The following is a 20,307-nucleotide window of genomic DNA, read 5'->3' on the forward strand; positions in this document are numbered from 1 at the left end:
AAGTGAAAATATTCTTGGATTTTTTTTTTGCGGTTACTGAAAACAGGTGTAAATGCAAGTCTTTCGTAAGAGCAAAGTGGAGTAAAGCAAATTTTTTAAAAGCTATTTAATTACTTCTAAACTAAAAATACTGATCTGCACAAGCTACCACTGTCTGAAAAAGCATTATAAAAAATTCTGTATTTTAGATCATTTTAGATAATAGATGTTTACCTCTCCTATTAAATACTTCAAGCTTCCCCATGGTATCTTTGTATCATTTTGCTGAAATGCTTTGGTCAAATATGTATTTAGTATTTCCATGCAGACCTGCAAAACAGAACAGTTACAAGATAAGCCATAATTAGAACGCAAGGTGGAACAGCATTTCAATGTGAACTGAGGACTACTAGTCAACTAAAAAGTCACTAGTCACAGGAGAACGTTATTATGATTTGGCTCCAACATGACAACATTTTTGAAAGCATTTTATTTATCTGGACTTAAAGTGAAAATAAATAAATAACAAACCTGAAAATCGGATTCATTAAAATCGTAAGGTACATTCCAGCCAATTTTGCCAAATTTCCTTCTTTCTTGCACCACTGCATGGAAAAATGCCAGGACGTATACCAGAGATTTGAAGGCAGGGTGCGGACAGGCATCCAGAGCCTCGTGTGTTATCTTGAAGTATGTTGCCCTCATGTTTAGCTTCAACCCATTAGGAGGCTCTGTAACAACCTACAAGATGTACAAAGGAACTATTATTATCACTATCATCCTGCAAGACATCACTTAAAAAATGATCAATTATTTAAATTTTATTAGGACTTTTCAGGACAATTCCCTTCCCCCATTTTGTGAGAGGTCACAAAAGTACAACAAACACAGGATGTTTTGGTCCGTAAGTGGCTATGGTGTTAACATGTTGAGCAGATGCTGATCCCACATTTTAGTGCCTTGCATATTGTAATGATAGGGAGGAAAATGGTGGAGCTCCAAGATCTTCATCACCTAATAAACTCTTGTTAACCATTTATTTTTATTTTTTCTATTATTACACTCTTGTGTGTATATAAATATTTGCATCATAAAGCAGACATTACCAAGTGATATCATTGTATGTGCAGGTGACACAAGTCATGAAATACCGCACTCTGATTAGGTTCATGGAATGTACCTTCAGGGATTTCTGAAGTATTCCAATAGGGAAGTCCTTGGTGGGATCTGTAGTAAGCCACAAACGGAAGTCTGGATGCGGTTTCTTTATCATCTCCAAGGCCTTTTCCAAATCTTTTAACCACTTTACCAAGAGGTGGCAGTTCTGTAACATCAGCCACTGCCCACGAGCAACTGCTGTCTCCAAAAGCTGGAGAGCTACCTGCATATTCAAGAGACATATATGTCAGATACTTTTACAAATGAATAAAACATTGTGGCTATATATGAAACATTTATGTCTGGAAAAAATAGAAAGGTGTCATAAGGCAAAAAGTTTTTATAATATGTCAATTACCTTTTCCTGACCTTGTCCCATGGCAAGGAACTTGAGTCTGTTGCCTCCAAATCCAGACCTCTCAGCCAACTTCATGAGGTCACTAGCCGGGTCAGAGCCTGGGCTCAGGATAAAGACAATTGGTGAAGTTGGAACACTTTGTTCAAATATAGCTTCAAAGCTTATGACTGGAGGCTGCACGTACCTGAAGGAAGTAATGATACAAAAGTGTGTTTTTATAACAAGGCATTTCATCTCTGCCTTTCTTTAACATCTATATTTGTAGTCGAAGTAAAAATCATCCTCTAACATGGCTAATTGTTTAGAAAGTACACGGAATACTGGTGCCAACTTTACACTAACCAAATAGCAAAATAATCATCTCAGACATGCAATCAATTCTAAATAGAGATTCCTAGCCACTAGTCTCGTGTATGCAGCACAGCTCCCAAAATACTTTATTGTGATGGGTATGGTCATGTTGGCTTCAAGATGAGTGTTCCAGGAAACGTAATTGCATGACATTGAGTTTCATGTCAATTAGCAAACCACATGTCTAACATGTTCAGTAATTGGCTTTTAATGTTATAGCACACACATTTTGTTTGCAGCCTGGATCTATTCTAATGATACACAAAATGAGAAGATGGTTTGGTGACCTATCTTGACCTTCCCTACCTCCAGTAGAACACATCTTATTTGATTTTTAGCCTGTTCTCACATTTTGTGTAATAACATTGTGCTTGGCCTATGCAGTGCTCCCTTAGATTATTTTGCCAACTATTGTCTTTTTTTCTTGATTTAACTTTCCTTTATGCCCTGGAACGTTCTCTTTGGTGTTCACAAATTTACAGAACAAATTCTGCCTCCATGGATCTTTAGACAGACACTAACAGATCTGAATTATACTCTGGTCTGTTCTTGTTTTTGCTCAGTATGATGGAATGATGATCAATAATGCTTAGTTAAATATTTTCATAATTAGTCAGATAAAAATAACATTAGCTATTCTTCAAATACTGTAAACATTTCTGATGCCAATCTGCTGGAGCTTCTCAAGGCCAAGCCAATTTTACAATGGCTTTGCCTTCACTTAGACATCTGATGAACTCATGGCCATAGCAGAAAGACGAATGCCTCTTTCTACTAGAGCTCTGCTTACTGAATGAATAGATGACTTACTTCTCTCCCATGGTAACTGTGATATAGTCTGTGACAGCTCTGTAAACACGATCTACCCGAAAGCAGCGCAGAAGAACCAGTTTTTGGAAGCTGGAAAGCTTGTTGTAGCTAAGAGGGAATGGGTATTGTTCCAACGTGTCCAGGTCATACCACTTTGAAAAAGAAAACACTTTGTGTCACATATTTTGGATCAAAATGATGCATTAATTCTCCTTGGCACACATGTATTTCTGGAATTTTCTTTCATTGTTTTTACTTATCTTCTAACTCTAATGATCTAATAATCCACTATTGTGTTTCCCATTTCCAATATTTAAACCTATACCCATAGCTTATATTTAATATATTTATAAACTCTATTTTGGACCTCTTTAGTGAAAAAAATAAAGGGGAAAGCATGGTAGGAAGATTTCTTCAGATAACATTTTATCTGACGAGACATCTGAAGTGACAAAAGTTATATTTACCATACAAAGAAAAGGAGGGAAAATGACTGTAGGCGCGCTGGCAAATTTCTATGTAACTTAATTACTATGCTACACTCTTTTCCCATGTTGGATTAAAAACTTGCCTGCTTTAGTAATAAAAAAGAGCTGTCAATGTAGATGACAAGGTAAGTATTCAATTACGTAACACTATTCTTTTATTATTTGAAAGACACGTTTTGTTGCGTCACTCACAGCTTTCCAGTCGGACTCATGCTTCTCTACATCATCAGGAAGAGACCCAAACAGCAGTGGGAACAATTCAGAAAGACGTATGATATCTTCCCAACCTTGATCCGACAGCCAAGAACAAGGTTTCTTCCTTTTGCTTTTCTCCAAGGAAATATTTCCTTAAAAAATATAACATATATGCTTTTACTTGAAATTGCTCCAACCCTAGTATTGCAGCAGACTGGATGCCCAAGTTGGGTTTGCAGGATCCAGTCCAGAACTTGTGAAGCCTGCATCAGGCACAGGTGCTGGAACCTGACAATCAGAGAGACTGTTGTGCTTGCAGGGCAAGAAGAGGCCCTTAAGAAGATCCCCCTAGCCCAACGTGCATGGATTACTGTGTGTACTGTCTGGGGTTGGGGGCTTCCAAAGCCTGGCTTAGTTGGGCCTGGAGGGAAGTCAGTGAGTAGCTGAGCTGGCCAGCAAAGTATAGCCAGAGAGGGCTCCAATGGGAGCTAGGCTTTATTCTTATGATTTTGCTTTGGGGATATTGTGCATTTTGTGCACTAGCAAATAGATCAAAAGTTTGCTCTAAATCAGTGTTCATGAGCTTTATTGCCCTAGAGGACCACGCTTATGATCCTTAAAAGTGACACTTATGGCCCTCATACTAACATACATGCATGATGTAGTAGCCCACTGACTGAGAAATAATAACACCAGCACCAAACATTTTGAAAAATGCCACATTCTTTTCATACATTATAGGCGAGGACATACATCCTACCATACAAACAAAGGCATTCATGTCACCCCTGAAGACTGCGATAAAAAACTATCAATAACGCTGGAAAATATTATACTTGAGCTACTTACAAATGTTCTTTTTAATTAGAGTTAAGGCTTTTTAGGTTATTGCTTGATCTTCACATGCACATTGCTAGTAATCGTTAACTGCTGTAATTACCTTTTAAGAAAAAGTCAAGCTCTTCCTGCGGCACTCTGCCATCTGCTTGCTCAATCTTTATAGTCATATTGAAGGAAAACAACAATTTGTGTTTTTCAAATAAACCTGCAAACAAAATAATGAGATGATACTAATCAGCATGCAAATCATTAACACTGCAAATGATTATATTGTAACACAGAAAAATCCCTTCAATATTATTGCTGCCAGTAAGTAAACTATTGTTTTTTTTTAGTGTGTATTTTCATGTTAATCAAATCTGAAAACATTTGGAATAATCTTATTTAAACGTGGTTTTATAGAAACGGCCATTACCTGTACAGCCATAGTTATACACGTTGAAGGTCAAAGTATCCATGATGTTCTTCAATCTTTTGGCCAGAATGCCATCAGGCAAAGATTTTCGCAGAGAGAAATCGAACACAGCCAAAAACGATGACAATGAATACTGATACATTGAGTTGACCAACGCCATCTCCGACAGGACAAAGAACAGAATAGCACCGCGTTTAGCGGCCGGCCTGTAACCATCCCGTAACTTGTCAATGTCAACTGCTGTCTTCTCTGCTAGTTTCAGTTTCTCAGAGACCTGATGTAATACAACATTTTGTTAGTATGATTACAAACCATTCTTTTTATTGAGTCTTCTACTCATATTTATAGGATATTACATGTTTAGTGTCCATGCAAAATTAATGTGTGCCAATGTACATTAAGAAAATCAAGAGAAAAAAAATTGAGGACTAGACCGGCCCTTTTGAAAGACAGTAATAAGCACATCCTAAACAAAGCAAACTTAGCCAAACCTCCCCTGATAATAAAAAAAATTTCAAGCCTTTATATCTTGTGTTGTTATACCCGTATTCCTATACATGATATAGTGTTACCTCGGTAGCCTTGGACTTTGTTTCCTCCAGAGTTTGAACCAGTTCCACATTATCCAGCATGTTACCAGTAGACGTTGCAAGTTCTCGCAGCAAAGAATCCTCCAAGTCTTTTAACAGCTTTTTATTTTCACTGGTTTCTTGAATGAGGTGTTCTCTTTGCTCTTCTAACTCCCTTCTCTCAAAACCTACAATTACGCTAAGCAACTGATCTTCCAAGCCTTTCAGAGTAACTGGGACCAAAAATTGAGATGTGTGAGAATGGGATTTCATGGCCGAGAGGCGTTAATTAATACTAGCAGGTATCTGTCAGATGTCCATTAATAAATGTGCAATATACACAAAGTTTGTAACTTTAACCACATCCCAGAGTCACTTACAGAACAAAAAGGATGTAAAGGATGTAAAGGATGATCTAGTCTATTCTAAGTGGTCTACAAGAGGTCCATACGAGTGGTGAAAAGGAGAAGCAACATAAATAGAAATTGGTTCTTACCTGTGTAATTGATGACCATGGCTTTACCAAACACTGAAGGTGAATACTTGGGGTTTGCTAGTTTAGTGTTTAGATACAATCTGAAGTTTGGGTCATAATCAACTTCCTTGTCTCCCAGAATGATAAATTGCCGGCCTTGAGCACCCTTGATATTCTTCTCTAGCACATTATCAATCACGGGATCAATATACTCATCTACATCTTGAAATAGGAATGGGAAGCCATACTTTATAGCCATTTCTAGTTGTTTTAGGAAATCTGGGTCGTTAAATGAGGAAATCTGAAACCATAAACCATAAAACATATCATAGAGCATTTTTGAGGACATCTGCAGAATTAAATATATGAATAGCGGTCTCTCATATTAACTACTCAGATTGTTTTACAGCTATTCGTTTTTAACATATAATGGTGCGTGATTTACAGAACAAAAATATATAATACATATTATTCAAAGAATCTTACTATGTCTTGTGTGGGGGAAATGTGAGAAGGAGATATGACAGAAACATATGTATACATAAGGAGCTTAAACAAAGTACAATAACTAAAAAGAGTTGCTTGCTTGGACAAGAAGCAATAGCATAAAATGAAAGGCATAGATATGAAGTTGGAAATTATTTTTACATAGGGTAAATTGCTCTTCTCTGCAGTCTGCTAGTGTCAGTATTGTTTTATAAATTTGCATAATGAATGCCATGCTGGACTGATAGGATGATACACCCATTAGGTTATTAAAGAATACCTTGAGGTTATTCTTTTCCTCTTTCCTCTTGATCCAGTTTAATGCTTGCTGCTGAGGGTCTATACACAGGGGGAAACGGCTAGCACGGGTTGTTAGTATACCATTTTGAATTGAGAGTTCATCAGGGGGTAATCCTTCTGAGCCCCACCTGCAAAAAAAAATTCTCATATTTGGTACATTTGGGATATGATAGATTAAATCAGTCAACGTAATGAGAATGACCCAAACTGTTTTATGGGCACTGATCATTTTCATTTACCTGCTTATTTCTACATCATCAGTGAGAAGACTCTCTACCCGGAAAGGTTGGCTAAGCGGAATCTCTCGGTCTTGTATGTCCTGCTGCCAATCAGTGTATACCATCTCTTTACGGAATTCCCAGTTAAAAGCACCTTCATAGCTCAGGAAAGCAGAGCACAGCAAGCAGTCTCCAAGTAGTTTTACTCTTCGCTCCTTTAACTCTTCTAAATCATTTGTCCATCTGGAGGATATAAGCAAGACGTAAACTGTGTGTATCTGTCACTTGTTGTTAGGGTATATAGCCGGTGTCCATGCAGCCTAAGATGTTAATTAGATTCTTTGCATGGCAGAAAAGCTTTTTTTTTTTTTTTTAAATACCGTATTTGCTCGATTATAAGACAAGGTTTTTTCCAGAGCAAATGCTCTGAAAAATACCCCTCGTCTTATAATCGAGGTTGTCTTCTAATCAGACCTCATTCTGCTGGGGCCGTGCTGCTTACCGGGCTTTGATCGCGAGCAGCGTCTCTGCTATTAGAAGCGGGAGAACAGGAAGCTAGCACAGTCCTCACATAACTCTACCTCCCCGCTCCTTCCTCTGGGGGCGGGGCCAGAGAAGTTGCTCGCACAGCCGGGCCCCTGCAGAAGTCTGTAAGTGGGAGATCTGCAGTTCAGGTAAGGGGGTGGGTGGGTGAGGGGTTTGAGCGTTTGTGTGTATGCGTGATTAATGGAATGAATGAGTATTTAAATGTTTGTGAATGAGTGTGTGTGTGATAGCATGGATGTGTAAGGGGGGTGGGGGTGGTAGCATGGCATAGGGAGGCTGTAATCACACTTCTATCATCTCCAGGTTCCAGCATGTACTGGCTGCCTTGGCTTGATAGGAGTGTGATTGCTGTTAGCAGTATATATATATATATATATATATATATATATCTCCAGAAATGCATTTTAACCCCCTATATGCCACTCAGCCCCATGATATGCCTTTTAACCCTTTTTATAGGGGTATAAGGCATATCATGGGGGAGAGGGGCATATAGGGGGTTAAAAGGCATATCATGGGGCACAGTGGCATATAGGAAGGTATAAGACATTTCTGGAGGCAGAGTGGCATATAGAGGGTTAAAAGGCACATCATGGGGCAGAGTGGCAAATAGGGGGTTATACGGCATTTCTGGGGGCAGAGTGGCAACCCTGGGGGCAGATGTGCATAACTGGGGGGGCAGGTTGGCAAATAAAAGGAAATAGAAAATATATTTTTCTCAATCATAGCTTTTATTAAATATGAAAATTAGTTTACATGAATTAAGATTTACTGGTAAAACTTTTTTCCTATAGGGTAGTCTTATATTCAGGCTTTTTGTTTTTTTCCTAAATTAATATTTTGATTTTGGGGGGTCGTCTTATAATCAGGGTCGTCTTATAATCGAGCAAATACAGTACTTACATAAACTAGAAAAATCACTTTGCGGTAAAAAAAAAAGTACAAAGTTCTATGCATCCCAAAAAGGTTTTGTGATTTGAAATTTATTTATTTATTTACAGGGTAAAACGGTCAAAACAACACTAAGTAGGATAAAAGAAAAATAACCAAAGTGTTGGTACAAGGACAAAATCCATAAAGTGATTTCATTAGATGAGTTTGTTTGTCAAACTTGCCTTGTGTTCTCAGATCCTAGACCAGAGATGAGTTTGTCCGCAGCGATCAGTCTGCGTTCCATAATTTCAGCCTCTTCTTGCAGTTTTTGCTTCTCTGTAATCGCAGACTCATACTTTTCACCCAATATCTTCAGCTCACTCTGTATGACAGCTAATTCTGCCTGGATCTTTTCCAGGTCACGCTTGCTCATGTAATAGTTACGCTCTAGTTTTGCCACCTGTTTTGTAAGAAAAATGGCCAGCAGTCAAATCGTAATTTATGCTTCCCAAGCTTATATTAATATATTCTCTATGTTGCAGGTATAAAATCTGACAATCTTTCATGAGTATTACTAAATGTTTTCTATGTCCTGTTTCCCTTTGTCATCTATTATTTCCCTAACTTTTTTTAATAAAAATTTCAAAAAATAAATTGTATTTCATTTTAGAATGTGGATAACATTGAAAAAGGGGTAACTAAGGTTATTTCTTGTTGGTTCCTACTACTTACCTTTTCCCTTTTTGGTTTGATCTCTTTAGCAACATCACAATAACCCATCACAGCTTCCACAAATTTCAGCATCCCTAAGCCTGCCTTACTTATGCCTTCCATGTCTTCAAATGTTGTGTTCAGATTTCTCAGGAAGCCTATGAGGTTAAGAACAGTTATTGTTTCACAAGCTAATATATATATATATATATATATATATATATATATATATATATATATATACACACACACACACACACATACATACAGCTGTATTAGCAGGAAACAAATACCTATAAGTTAGGGGAATATGCATATTTTTTTTTACTTAAGGACCTAAATATACATTTAAATACAGCTCTGCCTTTCACGCAAATTTTGTAAAACCTATATTTCTATAATTATAATATTATAATTATTGTGTGTCTGTATTTTAAACTTTGTCTTCGGCATGTTACCTCGTACTGTTTTGACTTGGTTCGGGGAAATTGCATCAAAATCCATCTCCATGAGAGATTTTAGGAAATTGGGATCTGACATCATTCCCTTTGCACTTTTCCAGCTGATCTCTTTGTACCCCCTCATCACCAAGATACACTCGCACACAGACTGGACTTGCTTGGGGGGCTTGGCAAATGTCCTTTAGGAAAAAAAGTATCAATTTGAATAAAGAGATTACATCGGCACGGGTTCACTGCATACTAGATCACTGCAAACTGGAGCAAACCATGTTGTCAATATGACACAAACATGACAAATTTATAATTTGTAAAATAACTGTAAAGAAAAGACTTGCATTGACAGGGCCACACTGTTTACTTTACAATGCTCTTACAGGCAAGTCAGTATGCACCATGGCCATGATCGACACTGGGAAGAAGAGACGCTCACATTGAAACAACACAACACCCCAAATCATGTATACCTTCACATTTCTCAGACAAAAGTACTTACAGCCTCCTTTGAAAAGCATAAAGTAAAAGAAAGACCTTATTCCACTTGACCAAAAGTAAGTGATAATGTTTTTCACAATATGCATATATTCTACAGGTTCCATTATTTGAGACAATTGGGCTGTTAAATCATAGAGGAGGCCAAAACCAATGGAGAAAATAATTACTTAAAGAATGCAACACAAAGCCCAGATACACCATTGTAGTGTACAGGAGAACCAGTGATGGAATTCACACCAGAAACCTTCTTCGTAAATCCCGTGTTACCTAATCTCAGTGACGTCTGACTTGTCCAGCTTTTGAAGTTCCAACTTGGCAGCCTCCAGTATTGGCAAAGCTTCTGTCAGGGCACTCTCGGCCTCCTGCTTCTCTACCGCGATGACTTTGTTTTGCTCTTCTATTTCTGCGGCCTTCTCTTCAGCAAGCTTCCTTTTTTCCTCAGCTGTGAAAAAAATGACAGTGACTCAATAATATAGACCAAATTAGGTGATTTATGTCGACTAAAATCAATTCACACTACTACTACTAATTGGTGTTTTACCCCACTACCTACACCAGTTTTGCTCCTTAGAACAGTGTTAGTCAAATATTTGTACGAGAGCCATACTTATTATTAGGCAGTCAGGGAAGAGATAATAATATTTAATCCTATACAGAATACTAGAAAATGATCCAGCCTGTAAAATTATGGGAACCATAACTTCTTAAAACAAAAAAAAGATGCAATTATTCTGACCCATAACAGAACCAGTAAAAAGTACACGCAAACAAAATAACACAACATGGTAGATTAAGATTACTCTCATAACTGTGATACAGAATAACAATGCCTGTACAGTGTGAATATAAAACTGAGCTATATGTAAAGGAATGACCCAGGTGCTGGGAAACTGCCCAAAATTGCTACAAATTTGGTTTTGTTAAATGTCTATAGAATTAAAAGTTTTTTCAATGATGCCAATTTAACCCCTTCAATCCCCTATAGACGTACCGGGACGTCCAAAAAACGCCTATTAAGAAACCCCTATGGACATACCGGTACGCCCAGCCTTTCTTGCAGCGTCAGGGACACATCCCTGCCGCTGCACGGGAGACCAGGCTGTCGTTTGATTGAAGAGATTGAAGGGGTTAAAAATTTAATAAACCGTCCCAAATTCTGAACGGAAAAACTGCAGACGTTCTTTTGGCATATTTCTAAGTGGGCTGACTTTGGTATTTTCTCTAACAAGACTACGGTAGGTTTTTTTCAGCATATATATATATATATATTTTGTGGTCCTGGACATTGTGCAGGGGATCGCTTCAGATCCACTTTCAGGATTTAAGCAAGAAGACTTAGGCGGGACACATCAACATGAGCAAGTGACAAAAATCATTCTTCATAAACTCTGTGCTACAATACTCATTATAATCTGCTTTACAAATTAAATATTAAAGTGATATGTCTTTATGAAGAATATATACCTAACCCATCCCTCATTCTCTGAGGGACTCCTTAGACCAATGACCGCCCTAGGGAGCTTCTTAACCTGTTTATATGGTAGTTGCAAATTTGATAGGAACTATCTGAAATGTTCAAGCTTCACCTGTAATTCACAGTTCTAATTGTAAGCCCTGTATATCACTGATCGTCTATCTTAAATTTTTACTACGAAACTAATACAATGTTAGCAAACATTTGCTAAAACAAGTGAGGTGTGTAAGAAAGGAAATTATGTGTACATTGATCATTTGAGATGGTATGGCTTAAGGAGGACAGCCTTTGCATCTCAGAAAACATCATTGTTCCGCTCACCTATTGCAGTATTGACTGAAATCTCCTCCAACAAGGCTTCACAGGCTGAGGACTTCTCTGCTAAAACCACCTTCTGTTCAGCCAACTTTACATTGAGCTCAGCCAACTGCACGGTGGCTTCCTTCAGCTTGTCCAGACCACCTTCCAGCCTCTTGCACTGTGCTAGAGTAACCAAGAATAAGGAAGTTCATCAGCTGCTGCCTATGTATCTATACACAGAACACTGAAATAGATGTCTATAGTGTATGTTTATTAGATAGTAGGAGATTCATTGCTCATAACATAGACTAAGGATTATGGGAGTTGTAGTTCCTATACATCTGAGAGGTACAGTTTGCTTTTTAGGTTTGCAAACAACTGAAATTTGAGGGAATAAAGATAATTACTGCATACAGTATAGATATCCAGATATCATGAGCATGAATAACCTTGTTTACAGAAAATGACTTCGGTGTGAAAATGTTCTGGCAAGATCTCACCGTCAGCTGTCAAAACTTCATATAACATTTTACAATTGTATCGCAATAGTTACAGTTTTAGTTTACAGTAATTGTCTGTAAATAGATTAGTGTTCACTAATTCATCCCCAAGTTCCCATTTTACCAAGGTTAAACTGGTTCTTTTCTTCTAACAGTTTTGAGTAGGTGTTGATGAAGTCCAGATAATTCTTAGGGGTGACGTAGTTACTGCGCCTTAGCTTCTGCTGAAATTTCTTGCTAAACTTTCCAACGGAATCGTGTACCATAACCACATGGCCAATTACTGGCTCCAAGTGCACAGGAGGGATCATTTCATTCTCTCCTAAGATTTCAAGAGAAAAAGAACATAAAAGCTTTACAAGCTACTCACATTTAAAGTTCAAGTTGTGCTTAACACATGGTGCCATGTTTGTCACAATTTGTCAAAGTACCTCCGCATAAAAGGTCTATAAACATATTTGCATACACCAAAGTGGTTTACTCACCTAAAAATGATTTGGCAACTGCATACAAAGCTTGTGGTGGCCAAGGCAGAAACCAATCTATCCCAGTGTTATTTACCAAACCTTTTAAATAAACAATGCATTAAAACAGAAATAAAAATTATCAGATTATATTCATTTTTAGCCATATAATAAATTATAGATAAAGAAAAAAAAGATTTATCAATTACAAACATTATAACCAACCTAAGGCAACTGAATTTTAAAACCACACATTCTAAATTAGCCAATATGGCTAATGACATGTCAATAAAAGACTTATGAAGCAAAACCAACCTCCATCAGTTCATGCGCCCTGAGTTAATGTAAAGTATTTACAGCAAATACATTAGGAAGATAAAGACATGATTTGTGAGAATTACAAATTAACATAATAGAATCCAGCTTCCCTTTACCTGGGAAATTTCTGCATCTCGTCCTCAAGGTGTCACCTACTGGAGACATTCCAAGAACAATGTGTAGATTGTTGGCACTCTTGTTTACAAAGAATTGCCAAATACTTTCTTTAGCTGGGCCGACCCCACATTTAGCAGCTTCATCCCGGATCTGGCCCAGAATCGATTCCTTCTCATCATCAGGGAAAAGAGCTGGAACCATCCCTGTAAAATACGACGACATTTAATATATATTTTCCTGAGTATAATTAGGTTTAACACTGACAAATTTCTCACTACGTAACACAGCTGTATCTTAAACTTGATCATTCATGGGTTCGAAATCAGTAAGCATATTTCAGTTTTGTCAGAAACTTTGACCTTCATTAAGTATCTTCATATTTGTGTTGTTTTTTTATTATTTAAATGTTCTCATTGTATTGTGTTGATGCAATGCTACTATTTTGTATATTAAGCTAAATGATACCGTTTGTTAGTAGTTAATAGTTACAATTTGATCTCTGGATACATTTTAGATGGATTGTAAAAACACAATGTTTATTGAGGGAGGATATGTGATATTTCAAATAAGATATGTTTCGTGTAACAACACATTCCTGATTTTGATTCAGACTTTCATAATGTGAAGGTACATGTAAAATAACAATGATTCTATATAAAAGTAGTACTCTAATGTTGCCCTAGCATCGGACATAACTAAGGACCTATCTATAACTGCACACTCTCCTGAATACAAGTGGTTGCATCAGTTAGTATTAGAAGTGCCATCACACACTACAGTAATTATTACCTGACGTTAACATATTGTTAATCAGTTCCAGGAAGCCTTCTTCTGCCACATGAGCGTCGGTAAAAAGGAAGATCATCTTTTTGTTTTCTAGGCCAAGCTTTGTGTAGAGGGTCTTCAGATCCTCCCGGAAACTATTTTCTCCATAACCTCTGCTTAGGACTATTTCGAAAACCTGAAACAAGCAAAATGCTTTAAATCATCTTGTTCTGGGTGAAGCATTGAAGATGTATACAGTAATAACTATAACACACCTCATATCCAGCAGTAAAAGCAGCAAGACGTGCAAGCGACTGCTTTCCTGAACCTCCTACTCCAACCAGGAGAGCATGTCCTCGGTCCATTCTTATAATGCGGTGGACACGGGTGAGGTGTTCGAGTGCATCATCGAAAAGAACCAAGTTCATTTTGGTCTTAATTTCATTGTACTCTTCAAGAATTTCCTAAAAACAACATTGCTTAATGAATCATACAATTACAGTCATGGAAGCTGACTGAGTAAAAGGGATCAGTAACAAGTCATAATAAAATATTAGTACATACTATATCATATTACCTGAAAGACAGCTTTTGCAGCATCATAATCTTGAATATCCTCATATACCCGAGGCTCTCCCTCGTTCAGCGCTGTCCTGTAATCTCCAAAGAGAATTGGATCCTTCATGGCATTTTCCAAGTCCGCCGGGAAGTGTTCTGCTATTAGGCTCTGAATGTGGCCTTGTACCTTTATATTAAAAAAAATGCCAGGTTTTGAAGCAATTTTTATACATTTTATAAATTATACATATATAAAGTTAATATTTTCATATTGATACATTTCATAAACAGATTATTTTTATAACATTATAATTAAAAATGCATTGTGCCAGTTTTGCAACTTTTTTCATTTACCTTTTTTCATTTCAGTACAACAGTATAAAATATAATATTAAGCTATACACACCACTTTCTTATCATCTTCATTAATAAGTCGATCATGAAAAACTCGTAGGCCCTCATTTCTCCACACTCTCACCATGTGAGTCACAGTCTGGAATCTGGAATCAAATTTTAAATAGTTATTGTAATTGTTGATATCATAACTGTATATTGAGAGGATAATTACCTTTATATTATAATGTGTGTGTATATATATATATATATATATATATATATATATATATACACACACATACATATATGTTTTTTAGAAAAAGAAAAAGTCACCTTTCTGGAGTAGTAAGAACTAGCCCATTGTAGACCCGTGAGAGGTCACGGAGATTAAATATGTAATGGAACTTTGAAGGGGTTGGGGGTAAGTCGCGCACGATCAGTTTGTACAGTTCCAGGGTGCAGAAGGTCAGCTTATCACAGATGGCCTGTACATCCTCATGAAATAGCTGTAATGAATAGAGACAATACGCATTCATACTGTAATTGAGAAATGTAAAAACTGACTTTTTTTTTTTAATAGTTACATAAAATAACTTATATTAAGGTTCATTGTTTGAACATAGATGTTTTTACAGGAACCAAGAATACATGTATTTAATATTATTCACCATACCAAATGGCCAACAAATAACAATGATAACTTTAAGAATGTGCTGATCTGTATCCAAAGTATGTTTAACTTTGCAAGGTGTGCACCTTAAGCTTTTACATTTCATTCATGTAATCTGACATGTAACTATTTTCTTTCCATTTGCTTGGACTATTCATTTACATTCATCTGCCCTACTGCTTATTCTTAAATTACCTTTGTATGTCCTTTTAAAACAGATGAATATATATGATGTAAGGACTCCTCTGAAGGGAATGGGACGTTAAATACAGTGAAGAGGGAAATAAAGCGGGTGTCCACTTCATTACGACCACCACCTGCTTTCCCCATGGCAGCTATGAATCCGAGATCCCTCAGAAACTTGCAGTTGAGCTCTTTGCCACGATCGTACATGCCACCTTTCTCAAGGAGCAGCTTCAGCAGAGCGATGGGCTGCTGGGTTCCATACTCATCCACCTGTGTCACAAACATTAACATTACAAAGCCATTAGAGGGGAAACAAAATGTCTGGGAATTGACTAAAGATTAAATGTGATGTGATGTGATTAGTCCTACTTTCCAGGAGACAAGAAACTAATCAAGATTAAAAAATGCCAAAGATCCAACAGCACCATTAGAAATTATTTCCTTTCAAGGTTAATAGCGTTTGGGTGGCAAATCATCTAAACTAACCTTTGGCATATTCATATCATCCATAAAGACCAGCAAACGCTTGCCCATAGGAGGTCCATATGTATCCTTTGTACGCTTCTCAACATTGGCTTCCAGATTTCTCTGGATGTCCATGGATGTAGTTCGAGAGGAGAAGTTAATGGTCAGGAGCATCTAGGAAAGAATGTACCGGTAGGTCACCATTAAGAGTTGTATCCCATTACTGAATACATTTTATTATAAATGTACATCTTCAAAAATGTTTGGAGTTTTGTGTACATAAAAGCAAGCTTAATGTACAAAGAGCATTTAAATACAGTTTAATATGACATGTGTATACTTTATGGCTATTAAGCCATTATTCCAATCATATATAATTTTTTTTTTTTAAAGTCTAAATGGTAAAAACAATTCTTAATGGTATAGAATTTTGCAAACAAGCACTCTGTAGTATTTGTAATAAAGTGAAGAGTCTGATTAATAAAGTGCAAATATTGCATACACTCATTCATTCCATATTAACTGATCAAAGACGCCTTGGTCATGTTTCAAACACATCACATAAATATGAAAATCTCACATACAGTGGAGTCACTGTTGAGGTTTCTAAGCAAGTTCGTTGTTGTTGCTGTCTTAGAGGTACCGGATTCACCAACTAGAACGACGGGCCGTTTGATTTTGACCATCTGTTCCAAGAGCCACGTAGTACGAGTCGTATCCACAGTAGGAACTAGAATATAAGTATATAAAATTTGGACTTTATCCATCCTATATAGTTAAGGCAAATGTTTCCTTATGTGAATCTCTGCAAAGATAGGTCCCATATTCATCAGCAAAATTTTACTATAATGCTAATAGTATAGTACAAAGTATAATACTTCTATTTTCATATTAGTACAAGTATGCATTTTAAGTATTAACATTTTCATATTTTATAATATGATAAAACAATATTATAGCATTATTATACATTTCCAGATAAAGATCTGCTAAAATGAAGATTATGCATCTTTTCCAACAGGAACGGAAGGAGATTGTTTGAGGCAGATTTTAAAGAATTGTATGCATATTCAGCTAATGTTATTTTTGAGCCCATAATACCAGGACAAAAAAGTGAAAGCATTATTGAACCCTCCACTTACCTAATATATCAATAAACTTCTCATCAGGTTTATGGATATATTGAGGAACCAGTTTGCTCCAAGATATCCACTTGTTTTTCTCTCCATCAAAGTGATAATCATAAATGGTGGACAACTGACCTGTAGAAATGCACAAACTCATGTTTCACTCAGACTGTAAGCTCTAATGTATTTATACCTATTATACCCCAATATTAACAACTGTACAACCATTGTTCATACTATACTACTGCACTTATTCTACCTTCCCTTTATTATACAGTCAACTGCAAAGCACTAAATAAATACAATATACATATGCAGTATACACATATAATATATCTATATGTACATATATATATATATATATATATATATATATATATATATATATACATACATACAATGTCCAAGAAAACTCTTATTTTTATTTAAGTAATTGAATCTACAAGGTAACCTACCTGGAAGCTCTCCCGGCCCAGCCATTTCATTCTCATCATTGACCGATGACATTGATGCCAAGCGTTTAACATACTCATCAAATTTAACCCTTCCTGCTTCAAGCAACGTCCCACCCAGGGAACAATACAAGGCTTCAATAAAGTAGCATTCCAAAACATCCACATCATCAGTTTCTTTGTCAATTAATGCATCCAGCATCATGGACAGCTGAGTAACCTGCAAAGTCAACAACATGAAATATTACTTCCTTATACTATTATTCTATACCCATTTAATAAAATCTTTTACACAATTACCATTTCACACACAGTCAGTAATGCAGTACACAAAACGAGTGTGCGCTAATGTGAACTTTATTCATGTTTATTAATAGTTATGAAGAGCACTAGAAAGTATTATTTATTTTAAGGTAATACCATGTTTAGATCCGTCTGAGGTACGATCGTTTTTAACTTTTCTCCTTGTCTTCCATCAATGATTCCTTCAATAATCATTTCAAGACACTGCGGGACATACTTCTCAAACAAACGATTTAATTCACTTTGTTCTTGCTGAAAATAAAATGTAAAACATAGAAATAGTCATTAAGAATACATTGATAGGAACAAAGTGAAGACTAACATTATAGTACAGACAGTTTTTGGTGCTGATCCAAAGACACACACAACTGAGATGGAATAAATAAATGTATGTTACACAATTAATATTAACTTATGCTAAATGTATTTTTTTGGAACCTAAACCTCACTATTACAAAAGGCCTTAATGGTAAAGAATGTCTTTTCGCAAATGATACAAAGGCCTGCAACGGGGTAGATGTTCCTCGTGGAAGAAGCCAAATGGCAAGTGATTTACGTAAATTAGAGGAATGGTCAAGAGTGAGGCAGCTGCAGTTTTATCTTGATAAATGTAAAATAATATACTTGGGGTGTTAAAAATCCCAAGGCAGAATGTAGCATTGGGGCACGGTTCTGTCTGTGAAAACCGAAGAGAGGGACTTGGGAGTAATTATTTCAGAGGACTTAAATGTAAGCAGACAATGCGATAAAGCATCGAAAGATATATATCGTGAGGCCAAACCTCACCTAGAGTATTACGTACATTTCTGAAAAACCATCTACAAAAAATGGTAAATGGTTTGCGGGATTCCAATAAATCAGGAAAGACTAAGGGGTCTCAATATGTATAGCTTGGAGGATAGAAGAGAGAGGGGACATGTGACAGAAATATTTAAATACATAAAGGGATTTAACAAAGTACAGGAGAGAAGTTTGTTAGAATAAGAGGCCATTGTCTAATACAGGGTCAGAGGTTTAGGTGTTTTCCTACTTGCTTATAAAATAGAGTGCATCTCGTTTCTTGGTCTATTCTAGTACATATAGTAATAAATAATAACCCTATCCACACAAACTCCTGAAAGGTTTTACCTTGTTCGGTCTATTACTGATCCATTTCTGCCAATAAGGCCTGTACTTCAGGTTTTTGGGGTCCACAAAGACCATGCCGCAGCGTGACACAGTAGCAGGTGAAGCATATTGTAAATCCCCAACCTAAAAGAAACAGAGTGTATTTAAAAGTATTGCACTGCGTGAGTACTCTGAGGAGATAATGGGGAAAATCGATACTACGATGAAAATAGTCCGCACCTCGAACAATAATGCGCAGTGTGGCTGCAGCCTAATGCGCTCTCCATTTGCCAAGGTCAATAGCTTGTTGTCATCCATCACAGAATTCATATTTTCCACCCACAGAGCATCCACGTCTCCATCAAATAGTATATACCTGAAGAAGAAAAAAAAAATGACTTGCTCCATGGACGAATTTAACTAAGTAGTGTATTTCAGTTCTGGGAAATTAAATGGCCTTCATTTTAATCCCCCATCTGTTTATTTAGATCAATGATTCTCAGACATTTTAAAATCAGATAACAATCAAAACATATTCTATCATTCCGACAAGGAGTAACAAACGCCTTTTTTAAGTGGAACTCCCACCATTTTTTTTATTACTAGTATTAAATTAAAAATAAGTTTTCAAAATATTGTTTCTCCTTATCTGGGGTAAACAATACAATGGTCTAGGTAGAAAAGGACTTGTTAGAATTGCCATAAAGATTCCGCTGAATGTGGTGAAAAAGTCACCCAAAATATCACATGGATGCACACAACAGCATCCAGGTCTGTAGATAAAAGGACGTTTATTGGAATAAAAAGAGATAAAAAGCTGATTTTTGTCAATGCCCTTCATATGTTAGCCAAACCCTTACCGTCGCTCTTTTTTGTCAGTTGGCTTGTTGATTTCCCTAAATATATTAGACAAAACTCCATCCGTCCAGTCTCTTGTTGCAGGATCCAGGATGCCATACAGCTCAATCACACTCATAGCTTTAGGATTTAGTGTATATAACTTGGTTACAAGGCCAAGCCTAACAAAGAGAAGCAATTAGTTGTTTTTTAATACATAAACTTTGTTTCAACAATCTGTAATACATTGAGGAACAGCCTATGGTGGCGTCTCAATGTATTAAAAACATACATAACAATAGATATACATTTCAAAAAGGAAAAAAAAGAAAACAAGTAATGGAACCAGTTTCAATTGTAAAGCAAGTAGGTACACTTCAGTATAAATATATATTAAATAAAACTGGATATTTATAGAAGCAGGGCATTGATTTTATTGTTCCATGCATAACCGTTGACCTGTTGCCAAAAAAATAAGATGATTTTTTTAAAGAACACTAAAAATTTGCTGTACATATTTAATTGTTTTTTAGACAAATTAGACAAAATTTGAGCGCTGTTTCATTCTTTTATTATGAGGCTTAGAACAAAGCCTGTGATTCA

General features: G+C 36.5%; 1 protein-coding gene across 1 annotated transcript in view; it reads right to left on the reverse strand.

The window, feature by feature from the left end:
• The window catches only part of DNAH10 (dynein axonemal heavy chain 10), a 49,336-nt gene that overhangs the window by 4,107 nt on the left and 24,922 nt on the right, over positions 1 to 20,307 (reverse strand). Inside the window, exons 39-72 of the mRNA XM_053471889.1 lie at positions 19,728 to 19,886; positions 19,108 to 19,243; positions 18,889 to 19,011; positions 17,878 to 18,012; positions 17,461 to 17,677; positions 17,021 to 17,140; positions 16,463 to 16,608; positions 15,900 to 16,052; positions 15,423 to 15,683; positions 14,891 to 15,063; positions 14,628 to 14,721; positions 14,241 to 14,408; positions 13,939 to 14,127; positions 13,688 to 13,859; positions 12,898 to 13,101; positions 12,485 to 12,565; positions 12,124 to 12,321; positions 11,521 to 11,682; positions 9,993 to 10,167; positions 9,231 to 9,412; positions 8,794 to 8,930; positions 8,304 to 8,521; positions 6,664 to 6,885; positions 6,405 to 6,552; positions 5,660 to 5,939; positions 5,167 to 5,396; positions 4,595 to 4,868; positions 4,280 to 4,384; positions 3,337 to 3,491; positions 2,657 to 2,808; positions 1,496 to 1,679; positions 1,160 to 1,360; positions 511 to 720; positions 214 to 309 (exon numbers count right to left, since the gene is read on the reverse strand). Of these exons, the coding sequence (XP_053327864.1) occupies positions 214 to 309; positions 511 to 720; positions 1,160 to 1,360; positions 1,496 to 1,679; positions 2,657 to 2,808; positions 3,337 to 3,491; positions 4,280 to 4,384; positions 4,595 to 4,868; positions 5,167 to 5,396; positions 5,660 to 5,939; positions 6,405 to 6,552; positions 6,664 to 6,885; positions 8,304 to 8,521; positions 8,794 to 8,930; positions 9,231 to 9,412; positions 9,993 to 10,167; positions 11,521 to 11,682; positions 12,124 to 12,321; positions 12,485 to 12,565; positions 12,898 to 13,101; positions 13,688 to 13,859; positions 13,939 to 14,127; positions 14,241 to 14,408; positions 14,628 to 14,721; positions 14,891 to 15,063; positions 15,423 to 15,683; positions 15,900 to 16,052; positions 16,463 to 16,608; positions 17,021 to 17,140; positions 17,461 to 17,677; positions 17,878 to 18,012; positions 18,889 to 19,011; positions 19,108 to 19,243; positions 19,728 to 19,886 (5,860 nt within the window). The remainder of the gene's footprint in view (positions 1 to 213; positions 310 to 510; positions 721 to 1,159; positions 1,361 to 1,495; positions 1,680 to 2,656; positions 2,809 to 3,336; positions 3,492 to 4,279; positions 4,385 to 4,594; positions 4,869 to 5,166; positions 5,397 to 5,659; positions 5,940 to 6,404; positions 6,553 to 6,663; positions 6,886 to 8,303; positions 8,522 to 8,793; positions 8,931 to 9,230; positions 9,413 to 9,992; positions 10,168 to 11,520; positions 11,683 to 12,123; positions 12,322 to 12,484; positions 12,566 to 12,897; positions 13,102 to 13,687; positions 13,860 to 13,938; positions 14,128 to 14,240; positions 14,409 to 14,627; positions 14,722 to 14,890; positions 15,064 to 15,422; positions 15,684 to 15,899; positions 16,053 to 16,462; positions 16,609 to 17,020; positions 17,141 to 17,460; positions 17,678 to 17,877; positions 18,013 to 18,888; positions 19,012 to 19,107; positions 19,244 to 19,727; positions 19,887 to 20,307) is intronic.

The sequence above is a fragment of the Spea bombifrons genome, chromosome 1 (genome assembly GCF_027358695.1).
Source record: "Spea bombifrons isolate aSpeBom1 chromosome 1, aSpeBom1.2.pri, whole genome shotgun sequence".
In the NCBI taxonomy this organism is placed as follows: Eukaryota; Metazoa; Chordata; class Amphibia; order Anura; family Pelobatidae; genus Spea; species Spea bombifrons.